This window comes from Pseudorca crassidens, chromosome 8 (genome assembly GCF_039906515.1).
Source record: "Pseudorca crassidens isolate mPseCra1 chromosome 8, mPseCra1.hap1, whole genome shotgun sequence".
NCBI classification, from domain to species: domain Eukaryota; kingdom Metazoa; phylum Chordata; class Mammalia; order Artiodactyla; family Delphinidae; genus Pseudorca; species Pseudorca crassidens.
This window is the reverse complement of record NC_090303.1, coordinates 83,953,773-83,974,250: the sequence shown is the minus strand read 5'-3', so window position 1 is coordinate 83,974,250 and position 20,478 is coordinate 83,953,773. Positions and strand designations below refer to the sequence as shown.

Here is a 20,478-nt window from a genome sequence, read left to right as displayed (position 1 = left end):
CGGGAACGGTGCCCACCCAGCCCGCAGGGCCCGGGAGGTAGTGCGCCTGGTGCGCCGCCTCCATGGCCCCCCAGCCCCTCGCCTGCCCCGCAGGCTGCCTGTACCAGGGGAAGGAGTTCGCCAGCGGCGAGCGCTTCCCTTCGCCCACTGCCCGGTGCCACATCTGCCTCTGCTGGGAGGGCAGCGTCAGCTGTGAGCCCAGGACCTGTGCCCCAGCACAGTGCCCCTTCCCTGCCAGGGGTGACTGCTGCCCTACCTGTGATGGTGAGGGGACGGGAACTGTACGGGTGGGGGGACAGGAGGGCGGGGTCAAAGTCATCTTTACTGCCCTAGAGTGGGTCAAAAATATTTATTACCCTAAGACAAAAGCCCTGGACCGAATTCTGCGTGGGTTTTCCCTGTGGATTAGACAGGGAGCTTTTTTCTTTTTTGTAATATTTATTTATTTATTGGCTGTGTTGGGTCTTAGTTGCAGCACATGGGATCTTTCGTTGCGGCACATTGTGGCGCACGGGCTCAGTAGTTGCAGGCGCGAGGGCTTAGTTGCCCCGCGGCATGTGGGATCTTAGTTCCCCGACCAGGGATCCAACTGGCGTCCCCTGCATTGCAAGATCGATTCTTAACCACTGGACCACAGGGAAGGCCCTGGACAGGGAGCTTCTTTGCAGGCTGAAGGGGAGAAAGTTTGCCCTTTGGCCAATCCAACTGCCACCCCCCAGACCCCTTTACCCACCGGCCAAGACTGAGCCCTTCCCTCCCCACCAGGTCTTTGAGGCCTTGGCCTCAGGCCAGGCTCAGAGCTGGATGACTGGTCTCCTCTCCCTGATTTCTGCCCCTCCCCCCACCCTCCCTGTCCTCTCTCCAAGGCTGCGAGTACCTATGGGAGTCCTACCTGAGCAGCCAGGAGTTTCCGGATCCCCGAGAGCCCTGCAATCTGTGTACCTGTCTCGGAGGCTTCGTGAACTGTAGCCGCCGGCCCTGTGAGCCTCTGGGCTGCAGCCACCCGCTCACCCCGTCTGGGCACTGCTGCCCGACCTGCCAGGGTAGACCTGCCCTCCCATTGCCCCTCTCAACTCCCGGCCTCCCTTCGGCTGCGAGTCCCCTGGTCTGGTCACTGTCACCCCTCCCCCGAGACAGCCACGCAGCAAGCCCACAGACTGGGTTTTCCTGGGGTTCCTCACCCCATATTCGCGCCCTCCTCTCCGTCCCTGCTGTCACCTTGCGCCAACTGTGAGGGGCACCACACAACCACCCCTGTGCCGCCAGACCTTCCCGCTCTTCAGCTGTCTCCCTGCCTTCCCAAAATATCACGTCACCAGACTCCAAGCCATTCAGTGGCTTCCACTGCCCTTGAGTCACCCAACCACATTTGGGCAACTTCCTTCTAAAGAAGCCACCCTCCCGAGCCCAGCCCACCTCTCACCTTCATTTCCAGTGTGCCCGTCCCTCTCATCTTCCTCCCACGAGGGCCTGTGCTCTGTGATCCCACCCTCAGTGCCCCCCGCCGCGCTTCACGCATGCAAGTCTCACCACCGTGGTCTGGCTGAAGTCTTTCCTCCGGCCCCTCACCTTCCCAGCCACTCATCTCTCTTTCTGACTCTTAGCTAAGCTTTGGTAGAGGACCCCAGGCCCGGCTGTGTGTGTGTGTGTGTCTGTGTGTGTGTGTGTGTGTGTGTGTGTGTGTGTGTGTGTGTGTCTGTGTGTGTCTGTGTGTGTGTGTGTCTGTGTGTGTGCCTGTGTCAGCAGAGGGACCCACTGATTGCGGCTCTGCCTTGTATTCCCCCCTCTGCCAGGATGCCTCTATCATGGGGTCACCGCTGCCCCCGGAGAGACCCTTCCTGACCCGCTCGACCCCACCTGCTCCATCTGCACCTGCCAGGTGAGGCGGCCCTTTGGGGGCTTGGAGCCCTTCATCCCTTGATCCTCCTCTCTGGCCAGAAAGAGGTCGTCTCCTCCTCCCAGGGTGCACGCTGCCTGTGACATCCATCAGGACAGATTGGGCTCAGGCCTCCTGGGCTGAGGGAGGGGGTCTGGGCCGGGCAGGTCAGTAGGGGCAGACCCCCATGAGGCCGCGTGTGGCCTGGTTGAGGGTGTGATGACATGGGAAGTGGCAGCGTGGCCTCTCTCCCCCAGGAAGGCTCCATGCGCTGCCAGAAGAAGCCGTGTGCTCCAGCTCTGTGCCCCCATCCCTCCCCAGGGCCTTGCTTCTGCCCTGTTTGCCACCGTGAGCACACATGCCCTGCCCCCCCCGCGCCGCCCACTCCCGCTCTGCTAGACCTGATGCTGGACTGGTAGCACAGCCCCCGCCCAGGACACATGTCACCCACAGGCTGCCTCTCTCAGGGCCGGGAGCACCAGGACGGGGAGGAGTTTGAGGGGCCCGCAGGCAGCTGTGAGCGCTGTCGCTGTCAGGTGTGGTAGGGAGGTGGCAGAGGGGGCAGGGGCGGGGTCAGCTGGCCTGGAGAGCAAGTCACTGACCAGACATCTCCTGCAGGCTGGCCAGGTCAGCTGTGAGCGGCTGCAGTGCCCACCTCTGCCCTGCCCACTCCAGGTCACAGAGCCGGGGAGCTGCTGCCCTCGCTGCAGAGGTATGCCTGGCCAGTGGGGCTGCTCCCTTGTTTCCGTCCCTCCATCGGCCCCACCTCCCTCCCCTCAGCTCTCCTCCAGACTTCCCACCTCCCTGTCCACCCGTCTGTCCCTCCCATACCTCAGCCCTTGAGCTCTCACCACATTCACCTTCAGCTCTTCCTCCCTATCCCTGCCCCTGGCCTATCCAGACCGTCTCCCCTTCTAGGTGCTTATTAGAATCTCCTCGAAGCTGCCCATTCCTAACCACGCCCCATTCATAATGATAATAATGATAATTAACATTTATTGAGCATATACCATGTGCTAAGCGCTTTACACATACCTCATGTGAGGCACACAATGATCTCAACAAGTAGGTATTATTATTAACTTTTCCCATTTTATAGATGAGATAACTGAGGTAACATAACTTACCTGTGGTCACTTAGCCAGTAGATGGCAGAGTCAAGATTTGCATCTAGGCCATCTGGTTCTAGAGTAGGGGCCCTCGCCCCGTACACTGCCCAGCATGGTGTAGGAACTGTCAGCGTCTCCTTGCCCTGAGATGAAATCCCCATTTAACAGACGGGGAGACTGAGACTTGTAGAGATTGAGTTACCTTGGGCGCACGGTCACTGATGGAGCCTCTCATTCATCCCACGGGCATCTATTACACACTTGCTGCAGGCCAGGTGCTGTTGCTGGCGCTGGGCTATAACAGACAGTGCCTACTGCCTGGCACTGGGTCTAGCAAGCAAGCAGACGAGGAATGGGATTAGAGTCCAGGTGTTCTGACCCCGACCCAGTGTCTTTCCCCTCCATCACAGGCAGGAGTTCTGTCCCAGGACACCTTTCCACTATATCCCTGCAGAAACCCCTCCTGGCACCCACATACCCTACTGAGCACCCAGGCTGAGGGGGCTGGGTCAGGGGCAGACATGCAGAACCCAGACTCAGAGCTCATCCCTGCCCACCTCGGACACAGGCTGCCTGGTTCATGGGGAGGAGCACCCTGAAGGCAGTAGCTGGGAGCCCCCCGACAGCCCCTGTTCCTCCTGCATGTGTCATGAGGGTGTCATCACCTGTGCCCGCGTCCAGTGTGTCACCTCCTGTGCCCAGCCTCACCTGGGGCCCCGTGACTGCTGCCCTCCATGCTCTGGTACTGGGAGCCTGGGGTGGGGGGCGTGGGCAGGGAGGCAGTGCCCCGTCAGCATCTCCCTGCCATTGCCCTGGGCTGGGTGGCAGAGATGCGTCGTTCCGGGAGAAGTGGCCCCCATTCTTATGCACACCCCATTCTCTGAGGCTGGGGGGCCTGGCATTGCTGCCAGCCTGAAAGCTCCCTGATTCTGTTCTGTTCTTAACCCCCCACCCGACCCCTGCCAAGCCTGTGAGCATGAGGGTCAGAAGTATGAGCCCGGGGAGAGCTTCCAGCCTGGCGCAGACCCCTGTGAAGTGTGCACCTGTGAGGTAGGGGAGCTCAAGGCTGAGGGGCAGCCTGGACCCTGCGGGGAGCAGGCATTGTGGGGAGTCAGGAGTGTGTCCCTGTGGCCAGGGAGTGAGGCAGGGGCTTGGGGTGAAGAGCAGGCAGGGCCAGCAAGTCTCGGGGGGCAGGCAGTGGGCGGGCCCTCCTGGCTGGAGTGTGGGGTGGTGTGGGTAGAAGGTTGCGGGGAGATGCCTGGGAATTGGTTGGGGGCCATACTGGGGAACTTCTATTTGAAAGGTAAGGGTGAGCCAATGAAAGGGTTTTGAGCAGGCGACCGACATCATAGATCAGGAGATTAGGCAATGGGATTGGGGAGGGGATGGCATGGGAATGCAGAAGGGTCAAAGGCCACATGAAGGTTCAGGCCCCAGTGACTGCAGGCAGCAGGCACTGTCCTCTCTGGGGACTGGGGCATGGGGTGAGGAGATGCTCAGTCTCTCTGCACACTGTCGTCTGATCTGCCCAAGGCAGATGGAGGAGCCTGGCATCCAGAGGAAAGAGTGTGGCTCTCAGCTTCCATGGCCTGGGACCCACTCTCTGCTCGCTCATTCAGCTGCAGCCTGAGGGAACTCCCAGCCTTCGCTGTCACCGGCGGCAGTGTCCCAGCCTGGTGGGCTGTCCCGCCAGCCAGCTCCTGCCCCCTGGGCCCCAGCATTGCTGCCCCACCTGTGCCCGTGAGTCCCCGGTCTGGGGGGAAAGAGGGCAGGGCTGCCACCCCCAGAGTGACACTGGAAGGACCAGCCAGCCCTCCTCCACAATCCCAGTCCCAGCCCTTTCCTGAGTCCAGTGGATTGTTCTGGAAACCTGTACCCTGGAGGGTGAGACCTGTAATACCCTAAGGGGAAACGGGAAGCTAGCAGGACCCCTTGACTCTGAAGCCTGGTGCATCTTGTCCAGCAGGTGGCGCTGCAGGGTTGCAGCTGTGAAGGCTGCTGGCTTCTTGAGGGCAGGGATATTAGGACCAGAGGGTCAGTGAGTCGCCCAGCTACAGAGGTGGGGAGAAGTGTTCGTGTCAACACTTGTTCGGATGTGCTGCTACAGGGAAAGAGGAAAGGCACAGTATTTACTAAGCACCTACTGCATGCCACGCACTGTACTTGTACTTTTAATAAACAGCATCCCATTTAATTCTCACAGTTACCCAGTGAGGAGGTGTTATTACTCCTTTTGTTAACAGATGAAGAAATTGAGGTTCAGAGAAGTTGATTAATTTGCCCAAAATGGCACAGGCACTGAGTGCTGGAGCCAGGATTGGAACCTGGGGTACCTGGCTCATCGTGCTTCCTTTCAGACGATAAGTGGGAGGGCGAGCAGGGCGGGCAGCCCAGTGGTCCTTAGTGACCTCAGGCTGAGGAAGCCACACTTCGTCCGTTTTCAGGCCCTCCATGCTGGCAGCCTAGCAAAGTTCCTTTTCAAAAGTCCAAACTTTTCTTTGCTGGAACAAAAGGAAAAGGGATCTGTCATTCCTGGAATCAAGGTGTTAGGGCCATAAGTATGCCCTGGGTCCAAAAACCCAGGGGTCGCAGTAGGGGGATAAGGGGTCAGTTAGGCTTTGTCCCCCACCCCCATCCCGGCAGCATCTCCCATACTGCGTTCTTGTCTTCACAGAGCCGCTGAGTCCCTGCACGGAGCACCTCCGGGGGTCTAAGCTGGCCCCGCCAGACCCCTGCTACACCTGCCAGTGCCAGGTGAGCCCTCCTGCCTTGGGGACTCCTCAAGCCCCCTCTTCCTCCTCCTCTGTGGGCTGTGGCTGCGACTCCTCTCCTGCAGCAGCTCTGGGCTTCCTACTCACCCCCGACATTTGCCCACTTGTCCTGAATGTCGCATCCTGCCTAGGCCCTGCTCCCTCCCTGCTGTTCTCTACCTGCCGTGTTCCTGTGCCCTTCCACAGGACCTGACTTGGCTCTGCATTCACCGGGCCTGTCCTGAGCCCAGCTGTCCCCTGTTGGAGCGCCATACCCCCCCTGGGAGCTGCTGTCCCGTGTGCCAGGGTGCATGCCCAATTTTGTTCTGCATCCTCAGAGCCGGAGCCAGGAGGGAGACAGGAGGGGTGGCATCCATGGGCCAAGTGGGCAACCTGGGATGTGCACTCAGAATGCAGGCTTTGTTCTTTTGTAGAAAGGGAGGGCTGTTCGTTGGGGTGGAGGAGGGACCCATGAGGTAGAGGGAGGCAGGGAATGAAGCCTGGATTCTCAAGGCCTGGCCTGAGGCTTGGCTCAAGGACCCGAGGCCCACTAGCAGGGCATCACACAGCTGAGCTGGCAGCCGGCCCAGAGGAAAGTTCCAGCTTCTGGCTTTTGTGGCTTCCGGGACACTCTGGACATCCCGAGCACTGGTGCCGGGTCTGCCATCTAGTAGGCCATGGTGCTGGTTGAAGAAATCAACACGATCAGGGTGCTAATTGGATGGGGTGGGCACCGCCCTGCCCTGGCCTTCAGGGTGAGCTCATGCAGGCGGAATGACAGTGCTCTCCCATCCCCATTTCTTCCTCCTCAGAATGTGTGGTGGAAGCTGAGGGCCGGAGAGTGGCAGATGGAGAGAGCTGGCGGGACCCCAGCGACGACTGTATCACTTGCACCTGCCGTGTGAGCTGGGGGTGGGAGGGTGAGGGTGGAGGACCTGAGAGATGGATAAAGGGAGGAGCTTCTGGTCACTGGACCAGAGAATATGGGGTCTTCGAGGTAATCAGAAAAAGGCGCCCCCTCTGGGCATCCCTATGTGAGGACAGGTAGCTGAAGGTGCAGAGAGAGAGGGGGCTCCCGCCCCAGTCCCTGATCCAGAAGGGCTCCAAGAGTGTGAGGCCAGGGACTCCAGACCCTGCCGGAAGTCCCTAGAGCCATGGCATCTGTCCTCAGCGGGGCCGCGTGGAGTGCCACCTGGAAGAGTGCCAGGCCCTCTCCTGCCCCCACGGCTGGGCGAAGGTGCGGGAGGCTGGCAGGTGCTGTGAGAGATGCCAAGGTGCGGGCTAGGGAGATGGGGGGGGGTCGGGGAGGGGGGAGGCGGGAGCGAGACCCAGTGTGAGGGATGGGCAGCGGACCCTCGCCCCTTACTGTCCCCTCAGCCCCCGCCCAGTCGTGCGCGCACCAGGGCCGGCAGGTGGCCTCCGGGGAGCGCTGGACCGTGGACGCCTGCACCAGCTGCTCCTGCGTAGCCGGCGCCGTGAGCTGCCAGAGCCAGCGCTGCCCGCCGCTCTCCTGCGGGCCCGTGAGTGCTGCTGTCTGAGGCGGTGGGATGGGTGGCCACTTGGCACCGCCCCCCTGGGTGCCCCGGGGAAGAAGGAGGCTGGACTTGCCCGGGTCGTGCAGTTCCCGAAGTAGCCACGAGGTGGCGCTCTGACCCCCCGCCAGGAGTAAGCCCTGGAGCCTCCCCAGCGATCCTCCGTGCCCCGGGAGGCTCTGCGTGGGGCACGGCAGGGAGCGCAGCGTGTCTGACGGTGTCTGGGGCGGAGGCCAGGACGAGGCCCCCGCCCTGCGTCCCGGCAGCTGCTGCCCCCGCTGCCTGACCCGGCCCGCTTCCTGCATGGCCTTCGGAGACCCTCATTACCGCACCTTCGACGGCCGCCTGTTGCACTTCCAGGGCAGCTGCAGCTACGTGCTGGCCAAGCACTGCCGTGGAGGCGACTTTAGGTGCGCAACTCCCTCTGCCTTCTCCCTGCCCCCTTACACCCGTCCCTGCTGACCACTGCATCTGGGCCTCCCACGCCACAGCGTGCACGTGACCAACGATGACCGGGGCCGGAGCGGCGTGTCCTGGACCCACGAGGTGGCCGTGCTGCTGGGAGACGTGGCCGTGCGGCTGCTGCAGGGCAGGGCGGTCACGGTGAGTAAAGCCAAGGACCCGGGGAAAGTCGGTCCTGCGCTTTCCTCTCCACTGTCCCGACGTCGCTCCTCCTCCCGCCTCCCTTCTCCTCCAGGTGGACGGGCGCCCCGTCGCCTTGCCCTTCTTGCAGGAGCCTCTGCTGTATGTGGAGCTGCGGGGACGCACGGTGATGCTACACGCCCAGCCGGGGCTCCAGGTGCGGCCGGGGCGAGTGGGGTGCAGGGGAGCCTCGGGCCTGTTCAGGTGTCTGTATCTGTAGAGGGAGTGGGGATACCAGCTACCTCCCAGGCCAAATGAGGCCACAGAGGTGAGAGAGTTCTGCTGGATTCTGAAGGGAGAAGAGGAATCAGGGTTAGAGACCTCCGCGTGTGATGAAAGGAGTTCTGAGCCTGGTTTGCAATCTTGGCTCAGCCACCCACGCACTGGGGCTCTTAGGCCATTACCTTAAGCCCATCCTCTCTTGGCCTCAGCTTTCCCATCAGTCAAATGGGGGAAGGGTTGGGAGGGTGGGCAATGTCAACTGCCATCTCCTGGGTGGCTTCAGAGATTTCCTCCAATTCCCATGTCAAAGAGTAGTTCACTCCCTGGCCTCCAGCAACAAGCGCATTTGTAAATTCATAAAATAAGTCTTGTCTGCTCTTATGATACAGACTCTAATTCTGCTTTGTTCTCGGTAAGGCCTGAATGCCCATGAGAGAGTGACTCTCTGGAAGAGGGTTGCATTTCATGGGGGCGCCGAGTTCATGGAGGATGAGGGGAGAAGGTGCCCTTTTGAGGGAGCTGTGGGTGGCTCTTCATGTCTTCTGTGTTTGCACAGGGCTGACAGGGCAGGTACCTACTTGTATCCTCCCTTCCAGGAGACACCTCCACCTGTCCATTCTCCTCCCCTACAGCAGGGGGCGTGCTGACGCCGCCAGGATCGGCACTGGGCTTCCTGGGGCCCCTGCCTTTCCCCACTCTCCAGTCCCAGCCTCTCTGCACAGGTGCTGTGGGATGGGCAGTCCCAGGTGGAGGTGAGAGTGCCTGGCTCCTACCGGGGCCAGATTTGTGGGCTCTGTGGCAACTTCAATGGCTTTGCCCAGGATGATCTGCAGGGCCCTGAGGGGCTGCTCCTGTCCACTGAGGCTGAGTTTGGGAATAGCTGGCAGGTGAGTCACACAGGAGCTGGGGGGCCGGGGGGAGGCACAGTTGAGCATGAATCTCAGAGCAGCCTTCTGGTATGGAAAGGGAAGTTTGCACACAAGGTGGGCTTTGGGGCTTTCAAGGAGGTTTGGGGACTTCTTGCCTGCTATGGTGCTGGGGGAGGCAGGATGGCCTGTTGAAAGCGGTCTCATCATCTGAATCCCCAAGCCCTGCTTTGCCGCTCACGAACTGTGTGACCTTGGACAAGTCACTTACCTGCTCTGGGCCTTGGTTTGTCCATCTGTAAAATGGGAACAAAGGAAAAGTAGCTGATGCTTCCTTTGCTGTTCTTATAGGGAGGTTTATGAGGCTAAAACAAAATATTTGGTGCAAAGTGCTTTGAAGAACATAGCACACAAAGGTCGGCTGCCAGTGGGTGCTGCCATATAGAGCCGCTTTCCCCACCTAGGTCCCAGAGGGGCCAGGACCTGGTCGGCCCTGTTCCAAGGGCCGTGAGGTGGATCCATGCCGGGCAGCAGGGTACCGTGCCAGGCGTGAGGCCAACGCCCGGTGCAGGGTGCTGAAGTCCTCCCCGTTCAGTCGCTGCCATGCCGTGGTGCCACCAGAGCCCTTCTTTGCCGCCTGCGTGTATGACCTCTGTGCTTGTGGTCCTGGCTTCTTGGCTGACAAATGCCTCTGTGACGCCCTAGAAGCCTATGCCAGCCACTGTCGCCAAGCAGGGGTGACTCCTGCCTGGCGGGGCCCCACGCTCTGCGGTAAGGGGGCAATGCCCAGTGCGAGTTGGGGGAGGGGTGACACGGAGGGCTCAGGTCTGGACAGCGTAGGTACAGGGAGGGTCACAGGGGGTGGGCCTGGTGACTGGAAAGTGACTCTGCTTTCCACTCCACCTGCAGTGGTGGGCTGCCTCCTGGACCGTGGCTTCGTGTTTGATGAGTGTGGCCCACCCTGTCCCCGCACCTGCTTCAACCAGCATGTCCCCCTGGGGGAGCTGGCGGCCCACTGCGTAAGGCCCTGTGTTCCCGCCTGCCGGTGCCCCGCAGGCCTGGTGGAGCACGAGGCCCACTGTATCTCACCCGAGGCCTGCCCCCCAGTCCTACTCACTGGGGACCAGCCACCCAGCACTCTGCCCAACCCCAGCCAGAAGCCCCAGGGCCAGGAACCCTGAGCCAGGACGACACCGACCAGAATTCATCAGGCTAGAAGTGTCCCCTCGGAGAGAAGCTCCCACACTGCCCGGGCATCGGGAGCCTGGCTCTGGGCCCCGCAAAGGCCCCAGCCGTGTGGAGTCAGAAGCAGTAAACTCGGGAACTGCCCTAAGGTTTCTCTGTGTGAATGTGTGCTGCCTCTGGGCGCTGCGCTGGTGGTGTGGGCTCTTTGGAACATGGGGTCCAGAGGTCAGTGTCCCCAGACTCAGGGTGGTAGCAGCTGTGGGGTGGACTTTGCCCACTCTCTGCGCCTGCATCTCTGGGCTGCCCCTACCTGCCACACCCTGGTGCTGCCTGGGAAACCCTGCGATGGGCAGAAGGAGGACCCAGGTGTCCTGGTCCCAGCCCTGTGTTTACATGTAGCAGGCACGGCCTGTGGCCCCCGTGTGCGGCCCTCTGTGGGGCTCTCTGTGGATCCAGGTGGAATCCTGCAGGGGCTGAGGAACACTGGGAAGGGGCTCAGTGCCCACATGGCATCCCCCTTTCCTTGGGGATATTGAGCGCTCAGGCACCTCCCGGGCCACCCTAAGAGCTGGTGACACAAGGACCCCACGCCTGGGTGGGGAACAGGAGAGACAATGTTTCTGTGATGACATACAGACACATGTGATGAAATACACACACACACCCCCCTCAAAAACCCAGATAAACACATGCATGTATCCCTCGTGTGTTCGCAGCTACACCCACCCCTGACGGACATGTGGGCAGGGGACACACATGTGACTTTCAAAGACATCCTTATAGGGGAAAGAACGTGGGTTTTGAAATAGGAAAAAAAAATCTCTTTCTTTGACAAGAAAAGTCTCTTTTCAAAGAGAACTGTATTTTGAGTTCTCTCTGCTACCTACCAGCTATGTGACCTTGGTTTTCTTAGGGACCTTAGCTAAAGATTGGGGTTGGGGGGACCCTGGTATTCCAACAGGGAGTGAAGGGAGGGCGTTGGGCTGAACCAACCCCCCCCCCCGCCCCCGCCCCAGCCTGCTTCCTCAGCCTGCTTCTGCTGCGGCCCCTTTCATGGAGCGGTTACAAAGCGGCAGGCAGGCCAGGCTGCTCATGACGGCAGGGGATGCGAAGACTACAGACCATCACGTATGCCTGTTCCCTCCCCTTGTCGTTACTTCTACAAACTGTGTCCTCATCTGCTGTATCTCGTGTGTTGCGGAGAATAAACAGAGCATGGACAGCTTGGAGCAAGCACTAGGGAAGCGCGTTACTACTCACACTCGGGACCACATTTTCCCAGAGCCTGTTTCTCGTGCTGTCTGTCCCCAGATGAGGGAGACAGTGCCATGTGTTAGGTAGGACAGCTTACTCTCTGGGGCCCGGTTTTCTTTTCTGTGAAATGGGGATGAAAACGATACCACCTACTTCATAGAGTTGCTTCAAGGAAGGATTACGTGTACGTAGCATTTTGTGTCCTGGCATACAGTTAGTTGTTGGGAGCTGCTGCCTGTATTGGGCATATATCACATACCATATAATGCAGTTGCAAGCTTCAGATATACATTTGACATTTGAACAACACGGGTTTGAACTGCACGGGCCCACTTATGCTCAGATTTTTTTCAATGGTAAATACCACAGCACTACACCATCCCAGGTAGGTTGAATCCTCGGATATGGAGGGCAGACTATAAGTTATATGTGGATTTTTGACTGCAAGGAGGGTTGGGCCCCTAACCCCCGCGTTGCTTAAGGGCTAACCGTATGTATAAAATAGATGCTCATTTGGGACTGCAAACACATGCGCACACGTCGCTCTCTATCAGGGCCACAGTCCTCACCTCACACTGCCACCCACGTGGCCGAGAAACCTGCATCAGAGTCAGGTTTCTCTGAGACTTGGCTGAGGCCCAGGCCCTGGCTCAGATGTCAGGGCCCCACGTTACTGAGCCCAGGAGCCTTTGTCTCCTCCTTGCGCCTGTCCGCAGCTCCTCATCTTCCTCCTCTCTCCAGGAGCAGCTGGGGGAGGGGAGGGGGGTGGACGTCCTCCCTGGCCCCCTGCCCCATGGAGCAGGCAGCCACACCTGGGGGCCTAGGGCTCCCCTGTAGCCCCAAGCAGGCCTTGGCCCTGTACCAGCACCTCTTCCGGTGCCCTGCAGGCCTGGGCCAGCTCTGGGCTGCCCTGCAACAGGTGAGGGTGACAGGGCACCATCTACGAGGGGGCAGGCTCTCCATGGGGTCTGACTCCACCTTGCCTCCCCATGTGGGAGATGGCCGGACCTGTCCCTCAGGCCTCGAACTGCCCACCGTGCTGCTGCAGATGGAGCGGAGCCGGCGGGCCCAGGAGCAGGTAGGCGGTCGTCGGCCAGGGAGGGTGGCAGAGCGCAGGATGCGTGCCCGCTCACATCCTGGCACCCCACCTTCCTGCAGCTCCTGTGGGATTTGGAGCTGCTGACCGGGGCGGGGCTGGGCGTCTCCTGGCCCCCCTGGGCCCAGTTCTGCGGTCTGAGGGACCGGGCCCAGTGTGCGTGGAGCCAGTGCAGCAAGCCCCGTGGTAGGACGGATGGGGGCTCTGAGCGGCGGACGAGTGGGGTGAGCTGGGGTGTGGCTGAGGGCGGGGGTGTCAGTGAAACACTGGGGCACTTGTAGTGGTTGAGAAGTGGAAGGAATGTGGGCTCTGGAGACAGATGGATCTGGGTTCAAATCTCTGCTCTGACGCTCCCTGTGGACCGTAAGCCTGTTTCCTCAGCTACAAGATGGGGAAGATAATAGCTCTTTTTCAGAGCACTGCTGGGAGGATTGTGAACTCATCTGTGTAAAGGATTTAGCACCATGCCTGGCATACAGGACCATTCTGGCTTGCTACCATTCCACAGTGAACTATCTTGGTCAAATCAACAGCGTGGTGACACCTAGAAGCCTTTAGACATGGCTGCAGCAAGGGAGGAAAGCAGGCCTGGCGGTGCCCAGAGGGCAGAGGCACTGATGCCCAGGGTGGCCCAGAGATGAGACCCTGAGCAGCCCCAGCCCCAGGCCCCTCCTTCCGGGGCTGGTGGCTGGTCCCACCCTTCTAGGAAGGAGGGTGCTGTGGTGACCGGGAACTAGGATGTGCCTCGAGTCCTGGCTCAGCCACCAACTGCCTGAGGCCCTTTGGGCAGGTTAGTAGCTTGTAGCAGGAGGGGGTGTTAGTCATGACCACTAAGGAAGAATCCAGCCAACACTTTTAGCCAAGGCTGCAGTCTCATCTGAAGGCTTCAGTGGGCAGGAGGGATCCATTTCCAAGCGCCTTCACTTGGAGGGGAAGTGGGGGGGGGTCACACAAGGGCACAGATGCCAGGAGGAGGGATCACTGGGGGCTGTTGTAGAGGCTGCCTGCCACATTGGGGGATGATGCCCTGTAGACTAGGGTAGCCCCCCCCAATCCTTCCAGAATTCCAGGCTGTGCCCATCGCCCCAGGCTGAGGACTCCCTGAGCCAGGACCGTCAGCTTCTGGAGGGGTGAGTCTCCCAGGGAATTCTGTCCACTCCGTGTTGCCACACAAAGTGACCAAACACTGGACCCTTTGCCCTGTCTCCCTCCACAGCCCTGCCCAGCGACCCCTCCTCGGGCCCCCAGATCCTCCTGGGGTTCTCACTCAGTTGTACCCATGTGGTTGCCCCACAGCCTCTGGACAGGGTAACCCTGAGTTCCAGCTCCTGGAACCCAGTGGTGGGTGCAGGCGTGGGGAAGGCCTCCGTGGACTGAGTTTCGATCTTGGGGTGGGAAGGCTCCGCAGCCTGCTGTGGGTGAGGAGTCTGGCAGACAGGCTGCCCCCAGCCAATCGGAGCCCAGATGCAAGAGGTGCACCTGAGGCAGCCTTTGCACTCCTGCAGGGGGCTGGCAAAGGACCCATCATCAGCCCTGGATCTGACTGAAGCCAGGTTTGCTGCAGACCCAAGGTGGGAGAGCCCTGGCATGCCTGCAGAAGGGCCCACATCTGGTACGTTGACAGCAGGGGTTTACAGCCAGGAGAACAGGAGCCCCTGGGCTGGAGTGGCCAGCCTAGGTTGGGAGGAGCGGGGAAGCCCTCACCCCAAGTCCCAGGATTCCAGTCCATCCTCACCTATTCTTTGCCTCATACCTTTTTGTGGGCTGCCAGGGGCACCCAGGGACAGCAAGTAGGTTTTCTTTTATACGCCAATTCCACCTGATTGGTGCCAGCTGTCTCAGGCACTGTGTCCAGGAGGATTCTGAAGCTAAGCTGGGGCTCAGAGGAGAAAGTGCTGGGAATGACTGTCTGTCCTCCCTGTCCTCCAGCGAGGAGGGAATGGAATGGCAGCTCCAAGCTGCCTAGCTGCCACCCTCATGCCAGGCACTGGGGAGATACAGGGCACAAAAGAGACTTGGCCAGTCAGTTGTCCTCATCCCTGAGGAGATCACAGCCTAGTGAGAGGGTGTGACAATAAACAGGCAATTAGAATTCAGTGGGATGGATGCTGTGAGCCCTGGGCCTGTTAATTTAATTTAAATGAAACAGGCTGTCAAATGATTTGTTAAATAATAAGCCTAGCAAACTCATAAGCTTTTAATTGTGACATCATGCATGGGAGAGAGGAGGAAAGTGCCGATGATTATTTTCTGATTGACAGAAAAATTTTTACAAGTATATTATCTCTTGGGAATACATTGATGGGAGACATCTATCACAACATTATAACCAGTGAAATAAATGATCTAGTAAGACAACAGATCAGAATTACAGAGGGACAGGGTTGGAGGTTATTTTCACAGTTCATGGCAATAATTTCTGAAGGCTTGGGAGTCTTATCAGACCTCTTTGTTCAGAACTCTTCAAAAGACAGATTTGTTTTCACAGAGAACATTCCCATTTGGTTACCGTTATGAATATTCTCATGTCCATATTGCATAAAGATGGCATTTCTTGTGGGAGTTCTCAATTTAAGACGAGATCAGGTTCTTCTAAGTAGTTTTATGGATGCAAAACGATGCTCCTTCCTCCACAGCTGCAAAGGAGCAGCGACATTTCATCTCTTTTTTTAGATTCCTTTCGTTAATTATGAAGACTTGCAGTTTTTAGGCTAGCCTCTGGCCTAAAATTCCACTTCTTGAATTTCATTTGGTTTTGCTGTCGGAAACCAAGGAAGAGCTAAAGAGGATTAGCCTTAATAATAGGAAAGTCAGGTGCATGTTGTGGGGCTGGACAGGCACACAAGGACAAAGTGCGGGTGTCCTTATGAGGGACTGAGGAGCCTGGAAACCAGTCCCTTCCTGCTCCTGGGCCTCCCCTGGCGGTTTTGAGGAAGAGGGTGTGCAGGTTCCTCGGAGGTGGTCCTTGGCTGGGAGGATGAGGAAGATGGGGTCTGCTGCTGGCAGGCAAGCCTGAGAAGCAGGCACATAGCAGGCTGTGTAAATAAAGATGGAATGATGAACCGCGACGGCCTTGAAGTTCCAACACCAACCCTCAGGGTACCCCACCACCACATCCCCTCACGTGCTGGGGACTCCCTAGGCTTCTTGGTTCCAGTTCTGTGGGATGTGTGTGAGGGCCTGGGACATGAGCAGAGGGCTCTCAACATCTGTCTCTCTCCCTCAGGTTGCTCACAAGAGCTGAACCTCACCACCAGCAGTAGCTTTGGAGAACCAGGAAGCTCAGAGTTCAAGGTGAAAGGGTCGAAGCGTCCTGGGCAAGACCCCTCTCAGATTGGGGATAGCAGAGGTGGGGTGTGCCTGGGAGGAGACTGCAGGGGTGAGAAGCCCACAGCCAGGTGGAAGAAGGGGCCATCACTGAAGCACCTTTTACACTACATAACATGGGTTTTACGAATTTAGGAATCGGGCAAGGGCCCTAATGGAAGTGAGGCCCACTGGGGTAGCCACTGGGGTCTCCAGGCTCCCCTGGGGGAAGTGGCCCTGGCACGAGGATTCCCTCACAAACCCGGGAAAGGTGCTCTTCCTTCCTAGGAGCTGGCCCAGAGGGAAGACGGGGAGCTAGCAGGGCCCATGCCCCAGGGGCCCCATCAACCACCATCCAGAAGCCTACAGGAGAAGAAGCTGGCTCAGGGAGCCTCAGGGCCCTCAGGCCTCCCCTCCCAGGGCCTGCCAGAACCCCCGGATCCCCTGGAGGGGCTGAGCTGCAGCCTGGGCCAGGAGAGAGCAGAACTAAAGAAACTGCTAAGAATTGAGATTCCTCAGAGTCAGAGAGAGGGGGCCCCTCAGGATCAGAGAGGGAAGGCCCTCCAGGGGGAGGACAAAGAAGTTCCCCCAAGTAAGAGAGAGAAGACAAACGAGGGTCAGAGCGGGGAGGCCCCTCAGGCTCTGAGGGAAGAGGTCTCGGAAGGTCAAAGGTGGGAGGCCTCCCAGGGTGAGAACAAAGAGGCACCTCGAAGTCAAAGCGGAAGTCGCCTTAAGTGCCGGAGAAAGGAGGTCCTCCCGGAGCAGAGCGAGGATTCTCCTCAGGGCCCGGAAGTGAAGACGCTTCAGTCTTCCGAGGGCAGAAGCCGTATCTCACAAGCCTGGGAGGTGGCTCGGGGAGAGGCACCTACACCGCCCCGGGAGGAAGGCGGCTCCCTGGGGATTCCGGGGGGCTTCTGCAGGCCCCTGGGAGAACGGATGCCGCAGCCTGGGGGAAGGGAGGGCGCGCACCCGCGGGGAAGAACCACGCAGCTGAGGCAGGTTAAGACCGGTGGCCCGAGAGGAGAGAGCGCAGCGGCCGTGAGAGAGCAGGGGGCCGCCCGGGAAGGGGCGCCGGCTCCCCTTACGCCCCCGGGGCCTCCGGCGCGGCCGCCGCTCCCACGCCCAGGAGCGGTGTTGCTGGCGGCCCTACGCACTGGTGGTTCCGAGCAGCGGGAGCGCCCCGCAGCTCTCCCAGGGCATCCGGGCCTGCTGAGCGATCCGCACTCGCTTCGGGGCCCGGGAGGAAGCCCTGGCCCCGCGGAGCAGGAGCTGGGCGGCTCCATGGGGCTCCCGGGCGCCCTCGGGGGGCGGAGGGAAGGTGCCGAGGCCCCCAGAGCCTCGAAGACCGCGTGGCCCGAGTCCCCGAGCAGGGACAGGCGGTCTGCGGGCGTGAGCGCGGCGCAGCAGGAGACGGCTCTGCAGCGGCTGCTGGAGCTGCACAGTGAGGCCAGGCGTCGGCGGCAACAGGACCGCGAGCAGCAGCGGCTCCGGGTGCGCGGCCGGGCCGGGAGGGCGGGGCACCAGGGGGCGGCCGATCGGCTGCTGACAGAAGCCTCCTCCAGGTCTTGGAACGCCTCCGCATCGCCAGGAACCGCCACTGCCGCGTGCATCCCTTGAGACCCCCACCGAGCCCGGCTCAGCTCCCACGACAGGCAAGACCCCTAGGCGAAGGCGGTGGGGCCGCCAAAACCCTGCCTGGGCGGGGGACGGGGCGCGACCTGGGTCCCTTTGACTTGCGCGCACCGCGCACTTGCGATGACACCTGCGGAGCGGGAGGGGCCGGCCTGCCCGGCTGCTGCCCTCTGCTGGCCGCATCGAGCCCCGGGGCTGGGAGGCGCGGGCGCTCAACGCTCGGCGCCGCCCCAGGAGGACGCGGCCGGGCAGCGGAGCGCCCTGCGGGAGCAGCTGAAGCAAATGCAACGGGAGAGGACCGGGCGGCTGCGAGCCCTCGGGGCCAGGTGAGGGGTTCGGGCGGGGAGGCTTGTGGGGTGGTGGCCGTCCCTTTTCCCTGGCATCTGGGATGAAAGGCCACTCTTTACACAGGAACACCCAGAACTTCCAGCAACTTCTGTGGCCCCCTGGCTCTGAGGAGCCTGCGCCTGGAGAGCATCGCTCACTCTTCCCAGTCCTCTCTGGTCACTGCTGAATCCTCAAAGGGACGATTAAAGAGACGGGGATTTAAGGAAAAAGCAAGAGGGCAACCTGTAGGTCAGAGGTAGTTTCAGAAAGGCCCGGAACGCAGCCTCAGGGCCTGGGGAGAGCCAGACACAGACACGCATGGCACTTTCGGCCCACCACGTGTGTTATTTCTTCTTCCCTCCCCTAAGCCCACTGCCTGGCCCAAGGTCAGAGGGCCAGGTCCCGGGGGTCAAGCAGTGCGAAGGCCCCATTCTTGCGGAAGAAAGATTCAATGCGGCACATCTTGCAGGAGACCAGTTCTTGCTTCACTGGGGGGCCTGGGAAAAGATGTCAGAGGCCAGGAATGGATTCCTGGGAAAGGAACTCGCAGAGCCCGGGAGCCCTGCCTGCATAACCCTAGGAATCTGCTTGTGTTGTATCCACTTTGTAAGTGTGAAAAAATAAAAAGAAGTGCTTCTGAGGAGTGGGGGCTATGGGGAAACAGGGAGCTGGCTGGCTGCCTGGATCAGCAGTGATGGCCAAATGCCAGTCAGCTGTGTGCCAGCATTTCCCCCAGCCTCAGAATCCTCCATGGAGGCGGGTGGTGGGACTCCCAGCCGTGCTTGTTACAGACAGAGCTAGACTTCTCTGGGGCAGACAGGGCTTCTTTCTACCTCCTGCTCCCCTTTTGGGGTTCACCTCCTGCTTTCATTTGGAAATTGCTCCCTTTCCTCCCCATTTAGGGCCCTGGGGAAAGTAGGGGGATTTTTTTTAGGTAAAATTTCAACTGTGTTTATCACCAGCCATCCACCTTTTCTGTGCAGGAGCTGGAGAAAACATGTGACTGAGTAGTCTCACTTGAAATTCATGACCACAGACAGCAAAGGGACATGTCTCATTGCCCAGAAAACCCACAACACTCCCTGGCATATTCTTTTCCCCACACCTGGACTCTTCATCTCCAGCTGCACCATTGCCTTCGCTCCTCTCCTGCCCAGCCGATGACCATGACTCAATCCAGATGGACAGCCTTCTGGCCAATACCATCTTCCTACCCCTCGCTGTGTCCTCTGCCTTCTCCAGTTTGATCCAGCCCTGGAGCTCCCTGGGTAAGCCCACCCAGTCTCGGGGCTTTAAAGAGCACCTATATTCTGATGACCCCCAAAACTGCATCTTTAGCTCTGACCTCCCTCCATAGGGCGACTCCCATACACAGCCGACTCACCAACACCTCCAGCGCAAAACACCCAACACTGACCTGTCTTCACACACCCCCAGCCCTGCCCCCGCCCCAGTCTCCCCTGCTGTAGCTGCTTCAGCTGAACACCTGGGCATGGCCATTGCATTCTCTTTCCTTGTCTCTTTCAAACCATCAGTAAGTTCTCTTGATTCTTCCTCCAAAACATATCTGGAATCTATTTCAGCTCTACCGCCAATCACCCTAGCCCAAGCCATCGTCATCTCTTGCCAGGATAGCTTAGCCACCTGCCAGAGCCTACTCGTGTCCCTAAAAAGGCCATTACCTACAGAATAGTCAGGGTGATATTTTTTTAAAAAGTGTATCAGTATCATTTACCTGTTTAAAACTCTCCATGGCTTCCCCTCGAATTTAGAGTAAAACCCAAACTCCTCCTCGTCATTTAGCTCACTCAGCCTTTAGGTCCCCAGAGAGGCCTTTCCTGACCAGTCTAAAGCCGCACACGTGCCCTGTCCCCCTCCCCCACCATGCCTGGCCCTCTCTTGCTCTTATGTTTATGGCCTGGACCCTCCACTAGAATGGACGTCCCCAAAAGGAGTGTCCACGTGCCTTGTGTGTCTAGCGCCGAGAGCGCTGCCTAGCTCGTGGCAGGTGCTCTGTGTTTGTGAGGCGAATAATTTCCGGGAGGTTAGGGCTCACCCAGCTGCCAGCCATATGTGAAGTTGGTGGTGATGGGGAAGAGGTAGCGCCTCTCTGGCATGTCCAGTTTTCGGGTGTTGAGGTAGCGGTAGCGGCCCTGAAAGTCGTGGGAGATGCCTTCATACAGCAGGGCCCGGGTGGCAGGCAGGACTGGGTACATTTCTGGCTGAATAGGAGCCTCCAGGGCAGGGCTGGGGGCCTCGGAAGGAACGGCTTTGGGGGCGGGCAGGGGTGAGAGTGGGGCTTTGGGGGGCAGGGTGGGCAGCTTGAGGGGTACGTGGGCTGCAGTCTTAGCCTTCTGCTTGGACTTCACCATCGACCCATACTTGCGGTGCCATTCACAGCGCAACACCTTCTCCCTCAGATACTGCTCCTTCCAGAAGTTCTGCCGCACCGTGTCCATGTTAAGTTGCCGAGACATGGTGGCGAAGGAAGGAGCAGGACCAGGGTGACTGCAGCTGAGGGGTGAGCGCAGCAAGCAGAGCCTTTCTGACAGCAGGTGGCTGCCCAGGGATGGTCGCTCGGCAACCGAGCCTCACCTCACACAGGGCCATGCCCTCAGCGCCTCACATGCCTCGCTTGCTGAGGCAGCCTCAGGCCGGGGCCCACTGGCTAAGAGCCTTGA

At 59.5% G+C, this 20,478-nt stretch overlaps 3 protein-coding genes across 11 annotated transcripts in view; 2 read left to right on the top strand and 1 right to left on the bottom strand.

Moving 5' to 3' along the window:
• The window catches only part of KCP (kielin cysteine rich BMP regulator), a 44,081-nt gene extending 33,755 nt beyond the window's left edge, over positions 1–10,326 (top strand). For 3 of the 4 annotated variants that reach the window (XM_067746949.1, XM_067746948.1, XM_067746951.1), the window contains 20 exons: positions 94–264; positions 867–1,043; positions 1,794–1,879; positions 2,134–2,224; positions 2,330–2,412; positions 2,495–2,588; positions 3,554–3,727; positions 3,953–4,035; positions 4,605–4,725; positions 5,660–5,739; positions 5,943–6,042; positions 6,548–6,636; positions 6,907–7,009; positions 7,113–7,255; positions 7,505–7,677; positions 7,759–7,870; positions 7,965–8,066; positions 8,854–9,018; positions 9,462–9,768; positions 9,907–10,326. In XM_067746949.1, coding sequence (XP_067603050.1) covers positions 94–264; positions 867–1,043; positions 1,794–1,879; positions 2,134–2,224; positions 2,330–2,412; positions 2,495–2,588; positions 3,554–3,727; positions 3,953–4,035; positions 4,605–4,725; positions 5,660–5,739; positions 5,943–6,042; positions 6,548–6,636; positions 6,907–7,009; positions 7,113–7,255; positions 7,505–7,677; positions 7,759–7,870; positions 7,965–8,066; positions 8,854–9,018; positions 9,462–9,768; positions 9,907–10,178 — 2,726 coding nt within the window. In that variant the 3' untranslated portion in view covers positions 10,179–10,326. The remainder of the gene's footprint in view (positions 1–93; positions 265–866; positions 1,044–1,793; positions 1,880–2,133; positions 2,225–2,329; positions 2,413–2,494; positions 2,589–3,553; positions 3,728–3,952; positions 4,036–4,604; positions 4,726–5,659; positions 5,740–5,942; positions 6,043–6,547; positions 6,637–6,906; positions 7,010–7,112; positions 7,256–7,504; positions 7,678–7,758; positions 7,871–7,964; positions 8,067–8,853; positions 9,019–9,461; positions 9,769–9,906) is intronic. The other variant, XM_067746950.1, reaches the window with a different exon arrangement.
• A 2,484-nt stretch (positions 10,327–12,810) lies between these two features.
• LOC137229287 (collagen alpha-1(III) chain-like) lies at positions 12,811–18,268 on the top strand. Of its 6 annotated transcripts, none has more exons than XR_010945619.1 (6): positions 12,811–14,144; positions 15,759–15,826; positions 16,127–17,329; positions 17,401–17,796; positions 17,892–18,042; positions 18,166–18,268. XR_010945619.1 is itself a non-coding variant. In XM_067746957.1 (6 exons), the coding sequence occupies exons 1-6, from the start codon at positions 13,997–13,999 to the stop codon at positions 18,055–18,057; spliced, it is 1,767 nt and encodes a 588-aa protein (XP_067603058.1). In that variant the 5' UTR covers positions 12,811–13,996; the 3' UTR covers positions 18,058–18,268. The 6 variants fall into 6 exon arrangements, 4 of the variants coding, with proteins under 4 accessions (XP_067603058.1, XP_067603059.1, XP_067603056.1 ...); XR_010945620.1 differs by having other exon boundaries at positions 17,882–18,042; XM_067746957.1 differs by having other exon boundaries at positions 17,401–17,490; positions 17,705–17,796; positions 17,892–18,268.
• SPMIP1 (sperm microtubule inner protein 1) lies at positions 18,185–20,316 on the bottom strand. The gene is made up of 2 exons (XM_067746964.1): positions 19,854–20,316; positions 18,185–18,294 (listed from the first exon to the last, which is right to left on the bottom strand). The coding sequence occupies exons 1-2, from the start codon at positions 20,272–20,274 to the stop codon at positions 18,185–18,187; spliced, it is 531 nt and encodes a 176-aa protein (XP_067603065.1). The 5' UTR covers positions 20,275–20,316.
• Between the last annotated feature and the right edge of the window lie 162 nt (positions 20,317–20,478).